At 57.1% G+C, this 6,000-nt stretch overlaps 1 protein-coding gene across 3 annotated transcripts in view; it reads left to right on the top strand.

Annotated features, from left to right (window-relative positions):
* The first annotated feature begins 530 nt into the window (after positions 1–530).
* GFRA1 (GDNF family receptor alpha 1) overlaps positions 531–6,000 on the top strand; it is a 221,075-nt gene continuing 215,605 nt past the window's right edge. Inside the window, exons 1-5 of one of the 3 annotated variants that reach the window (XM_025397767.1) lie at positions 531–1,087; positions 2,097–2,215; positions 3,094–3,379; positions 4,254–4,547; positions 5,789–5,872. In XM_025397767.1, coding sequence (XP_025253552.1) covers positions 3,340–3,379; positions 4,254–4,547; positions 5,789–5,872 — 418 coding nt within the window. In that variant the 5' untranslated portion in view covers positions 531–1,087; positions 2,097–2,215; positions 3,094–3,339. Of the gene's footprint in view, positions 1,088–1,752; positions 2,216–2,743; positions 3,380–4,253; positions 4,548–5,788; positions 5,873–6,000 lie in introns of those variants that run through there. The other 2 variants (XM_025397766.1, XM_025397768.1) reach the window with 2 other exon arrangements.

Below are 6,000 nucleotides of genomic sequence, written 5' to 3'. Positions count from 1 at the left end.
AAAAGAATTCTGTGGAATATATAGGGTAACGTAAAGTCATTTCTAAACCAAGAACATTTACAAAAGATGTGGATGATGTCTTAAACCTCATTGTAGTCCAACTATCCCAAGTAGTCAGCACCGGTAAGCACTAGTCCCTCTATTGAAAATTGAAATTCCAATTACTGATTTTCCAAAAGAAGACATTCTCCTCCACTTAAGAAATGGAACAATGAAAGAGGGTTTTCTGTTTCTGGTGACCAGGGAGAAACGGAGTCTTCACACAAAGTCTTAGTTCATATTCAGCCTTCCTTTCCCTGAAACCACATCCCCAGGATTTATCTGGTTTGTTCGTGAAAATATGGGAAAACACTTTAAGGAGAAGAAACTGATCAGATGACTTAATTACATTTCTGCTTAGTCCACCCTGTAACTTAGACTGTTAGAGAGAGAGAACTTAAGTAGCCCTTGGTTTGAACCATCTGTCGCGAAAATGTGACATATGTTTGCTTTGTTTACTCAACAACCAAGTGTAAACTGATACACTGAACTAGAGGATCCCTGAATGGTGTGGCTATGGGTGTGTGTGTATTGGAGGAGGGGTGTCTGATGAGGGCGTCCTTCTCCTCATACCTACCCCGGAGGAACACGCGTACAGCACAAGAGGAGTGCGGATCCGTAGGATGTCCCCCGGGTTTGGGGCGCGCCCCGAGACACAGACCCTCTTTGGCGACTCCACACAATGTGCAGCCTGCCTGCAAGCAGCCGCTGCAGCCTAGGGGCGCGCCTGGCTGATGTGTGGTTGAATGGAGAGCGGCCCAACCCTCCTCCTTCCTCCTCTTCTCCCCGCCCTGACACCCGGGCCTCAAACTTCAACCAAAGCCCGTGCCCTTTTCCAATTAACCCCCCTCGATCAAAATGAGCCATTCTTTTCTCTCCTCCGCGGCGGCCCATTGTCTGGCGTGATAGGTTTGCTGATTTGACAGCTGGGCGCACACATATTTGATTCAAACTCGGTCTCCCCGAGAGATGAACTTGGACATCAGCAAAGATCCCGAGCACTGCGGGCTGGCTCCTAGACCAGTCTCCGGACCCAGTGTAGACTTCGGTGCCCCGGGCGCCCCCCGGCGTGCGGGAAGGGGAGCGTGTGTCAGGGGTGGGGGGCGGGGAGTGAGCAGCACGACTGGGAACGAGGGCTATGTACATGTTAGGCTTTTTTAGGCTTTCTTTTCTTTCTTTCTTTTTTTTTTTTTTAAATTTATTCTCGAAACAGCCAAGATGGAGGTCAGCTTATAAATTTTCTAAAGCCAGGTCTGGCCGGGTTTAAATGCAGTGGGTTGGGGGCTCGGCTTTTGTCTCCTTGTCGGAGCTCGAGGAGATAGGTAGAGACTGCGTGTGCATGTGTGCGTGTGAGTGTGAGTGTGCACGCGCTGGCGTGGACGAACGGGTGGGCGCATCCCAGGATCGCCGCTCCGGCGTCCTGGATCTGAGTGTGTCTTCTACGCACCAAGTCTTGAATCACAGCCACTAGTGACGTGGGGGGAAAACTTTGTGTTCCAAAGAAGGGTCTGGCTTGATTGCCATAAGAAGAAAGAGCCCTTGTGCCCGTATGTGTGTGTGTGTGTGTGTGTGTGTGTCAGTCAGACAGAGAGAGAGAGAGAAAGAGAGAGAGAGAGAGAGAGAGAGAGAGAGAGAGAGAGAGAGAGAGANAGAGAGAGAGAGAGAGAGAGAGAGAGAGAGAGAGAGAGAGAGAGAGAGAGAGAGAGAGAGAAAGTGTCTGGCAGCACCCGCGGCCGGCTGCAGAACGCTGCGTGTCCTGTGCGCGCGTGCTGTCCGGCCGCGGGTCTCACCGCAAGCGAGCGTGTGCAGCTGCGGCTGCCTGGAGGGCGAGCTTAGGAGGGGGCTGGAGCTGCGGGGCAGCGGGAGCAGGAGCAGGCCGAGGGTCCGCTGGCCAGAAGAAATCTGGCCTCGGAACACGCCATTCCCCGCGCCACTTCCAATAACCACTAACATCCCTAATGAGCATCCGAGCCGAGGGCTCTGCTCGGAAATCGTCCTGGTCCAACTCGGCCCTTGGAGCTCTAGAAGATTGCCGCATCTATTTTTTTTTTTCCTAGGGCAAATAAAGTGAGCCCGGAAAGGGAAGGAGGGGGCGGGGACACCATTCCCCCCGAAAGAATAAATAAGTAAATAAACTGGCTCCTCGCCGCAGCTGGACGCGGTCGGTTGAGTCCAGGTTGGTGGCATTTGGAGCTTTTTTCGTTCTGTTTGGGAACCCATTGCCGCTTCCTGTCCCTCTTCCCCACTCCTTCTTCCTCCCTCCCCCGGCCACCTCTTTCCGTTTTGCAGGCGTCTCCCAACTTTGGGGCCCGGGGGGCGCTCGTGGCGCCGGGCTGCACCTGCCGGGGCGCGCGGGGACTGCGGGCCAGCGCGCTCGCCCTGGGCGGGGGTGCGGAAGCGCCCGAGTCCGGGCACCGGGCGAGGGTGTGAGAGGTGCGGACACTCAGGAGGGAGCCGAGGACACGCGGTGGGTAGGGGCGCAAGAACTGGGTTTCAGCCCCAGTCGGGACATCGGTTCCCCATGGCTTGGCGGCCTCTGGAGGGAGACGAGTCCCGGGGAGAGGGAGGGCGGCGACAGGGGCTAGGGATTGGCGATCTGAGTGGGGAGGGCCGGCGGCTGAGGGAGCTCGGTGGCTGACGGAGGAGGGGGAGGCCAACTTCCCGGGAGAAGGGGCTCTTTCGGCGCCAGGGCTGGCTGGGGAGCTGCCGCCGCCGCCACCGAGGGCTTGTATTCCAGGCAGCGGCCGGCTCCGCTCACGGCGCTCGGAAAGTACCGTTTATTTATTTATTTGCTTGTGTTCAGCCTCTCGGATTGAACCCAACAGACACCCCCTTGGACTTCAGGAACCCTCTTCAGCCCTCTCCAGCCCTCACCCCCATTCCCGTGTCAGCGGCCCCTGGAATACACGCACATGCACCCCGACCCGGGTGGGGGTGGGTCTTCACCCTGGCGTTGGAAAGTCTCCAAAGGCGGGAACGGGGGAGGGGAGAGGGGCTGTGGGGGGAGTCTCCTGCGCTCTCCGCTCTCATCTCAAAGTGCGCCCTCCCTTCCAGGTTGGGTCGGACCTGAACCCCTAAAAGCGGAACCGCCTCCCGCCCTCGCCAGCCCGGAGCTGAGTCGCCGGCGGCGGTGGCGGCTGCCAGACCCGGAGTTTCCTCTTTCACTGGATGGAGCTGAACTTTGGGCGGCCAGAGCAGCACAGCTGTCCGGGGATCGCTGCATGCTGAGCTCCCTCGGCAAGACCCAGCGGCGGCTCAGGACTTTTTTTGGGGGGCGGGGACCAGCCCCGCGCCGGCACCATGTTCCTGGCGACCCTGTACTTCGCGCTGCCACTCTTGGGTAAGTCGAGGCCCGCCGCGGGCTTTCTTACCCGCTGAGTCTTTCCTAGGGTCGTTTGCAGCAGCCCACTCCGTCCCCCGCACCAAAATTGGGGCGCGGGTGCGGTGGATGTGGGAGGAAGAAGTTTCGTTTTGGGGAAGGGGATCGCGAATCCCCCGGTTAGGGAGGCAGTGGCGGTGCGGCGCTGCCCGAAGCTTTTCGGGCTTGGTTTTGATTTCCTGTGGTTTTTAATGACCCAGCTTGGCGGGGGACTAAGGAGCCCTCCAGCCCAGGGCCCTGCAACCCCAGAGAGCCTCCGGCAGCTCGCGGAGCCGCGGCAGGCAGGTGGAGTTGGGGAGCATTGGGGCCGGGAGACCAAACTTGGAAGAGAAAAGTTTTTCCCGAGTAGCTTCTGAGCGCTCTTCGCCCGGCCGACCGCTGACCACGGCTGGCCTGCCCCGCGCCCAGCGCGCGCCCGGTGCCCAGTCCGCCGCCGCGCTTCTCCTCGGAAAGACCCTGAGTTTTAGTCGGGCGGAGCGGGTGGCTGGAGCTGGGGGTGGCCCAGGAGCCCGGGTCGTCGCTCAGGCCAGGATGCCGCGGGGCGGAGGGCCGACGTGCACGGTGGGCAGCGCAGGCTCTGGCGCAATCCCTTAAAGCCCGCGGGCTGAGCCTGCGCCACCCTTCCCTACGGGCCCGGAAGGGAGAGGAGCTGGAGTTCCAGGGGGCGGGAAAATGGACTCCCGGATGGTCGAGAGGTGGACCCGCTCGATCCCTGAGCAGGGCGCCCCCGAAGGCTGGTCAAGCATCCCTGACCTGGGCGCGCGCCCTCGCCCGGATCAGGGGCGTCCCGGGTCCCCGCCCGCCGCACTCAGGCTCCCTCCCCTCTACCCCGCAGACTTGCTCCTGTCGGCCAAAGTGAGCGGCGGAGACCGCCTGGACTGCGTGAAAGCCAGTGATCAGTGCCTGAAGGAGCAGAGCTGCAGCACCAAGTACCGCACGCTGAGGCAGTGTGTGGCGGGCAAGGAGACCAACTTCAGCCTGGCATCCGGCCTTGAGGCCAAGGATGAGTGCCGCAGCGCCATGGAGGCCCTGAAGCAGAAGTCGCTTTACAACTGCCGCTGCAAGCGGGGTATGAAGAAGGAGAAGAACTGTCTGCGCATTTACTGGAGCATGTACCAGAGCCTGCAGGGTACGCCCGGAACCTCCCCACACCACCCTGCGTCCCTCCCCGAAGGCAGGCGGGCCCTCCGTCCCCCGGCCAGCTGATCTCATCCTCCACTCACTTCTCCCCAGCTGCGGAAGGAGGACCTTTCATTGGCCCCCAGGGACAACGGCAGCTGGTGTTTGCTGGGCTGACCAGCATTGTTGAGCCTGGTTGTTGGAAAACCCATGAGGAGGTCGGGAGCGCGGCGGGGGGCACCCCTGGGACCCCACTGACCTCTCTGAAACCTGGTCAGAGCATAGGAGGAGGATCCCACTCAAGGACCCCAAGGAACCCACAACTTCTTTCCAAGGAGAGCCAGCCTGGAGCTTTCCGTGGCCTCAGAATAGTAATAGGAGGGCTTGCCCTGCAGCTGGTCTGGACTTTCCCCCGGTCTTGTTCCCTTTAGTCTGCTCTGACCTGAGATAAAGTATTGTAAAAGGTCCAGGAAAATCCATTCTATCTTCACCCTCCCCACCAAACGTGATCAAAGGCAGATGTGTGAAAAACCGTTTGTCATCTTACATTAGCTGAGTCTTGAACCAGCTGGTGTGGTTCAACCTCGGTTATCACAGAAGTAGCTCAGGGAGAGAAAGAACCACTTGTCACAACCATCCAGTCCAATGGGAATGTTTTGGTCCTCGTAAGCCAGAGGGGGCTCATGTTTGTAAACCTAACACAAACACCTTGTGTGTTCATTCTCGACTGAGACTCACACGGGAGATATGTATTATACAGATTTGACCTGTCAGCAGCCACTTCCTCCAGAGTCTATTAATGAAAACCTGTTTCAGAGGTGGGCTATTTAATAGCCATGGTACCTGCCTTCCAACTGTATGCCAAGTTTTGGGAGCAAGCAGAAATGTGGGTCTTTCCTGGGTCACCTTTCTTCCATTGGCTCCTGGAGGCAAGCAGGGCTCGTGACGTCATCGGCTCCAGCTTTCCTCTCTGATTTCTATTCCTTTGCAAAGAGTGGGAGAGTTTTCTGGCAAGATCAGGCTGGGTTGTTCTCCAATGTTTTCATGGCACTCTGGGGAGAACAAGGACAACAAAAGCAGAGGGAATGAAAAGAAATAACCATAGAGAAAGAGATGCATTTGAAATCTTTCAAAGTTTCAGCATCTTTTTGTTACACAATCATAACATAATTAGAATTCAGATTCAGCAGCAAAAACCTGCTTGAAATATACGATTTTCATATCTGAGCCCAGTCTTTCTGTTGTTTTTAGGAAATGATCTGCTGGAGGATTCCCCATATGAACCAGTTAACAGCAGATTGTCAGATATATTCCGGGTGGTCCCATTCATATCAGGTAAGCAGATTTATAGTTCCACCCCGATGCTTTTGTGTGCTTGAATTCGTTGGCTTCCATTCTCTTTGGCTCTCAAAGAGCGTATAAGTAGATAGTTGAATGGCACAGTGTTTCTGGGAAATTAGAAA

Source organism: Theropithecus gelada, chromosome 9, assembly GCF_003255815.1.
Source record: "Theropithecus gelada isolate Dixy chromosome 9, Tgel_1.0, whole genome shotgun sequence".
In the NCBI taxonomy this organism is placed as follows: domain Eukaryota; kingdom Metazoa; phylum Chordata; class Mammalia; order Primates; family Cercopithecidae; genus Theropithecus; species Theropithecus gelada.
The sequence above is the reverse complement of the archived record's forward strand: the minus strand, read 5'-3'. Positions and strand labels throughout refer to the sequence as shown.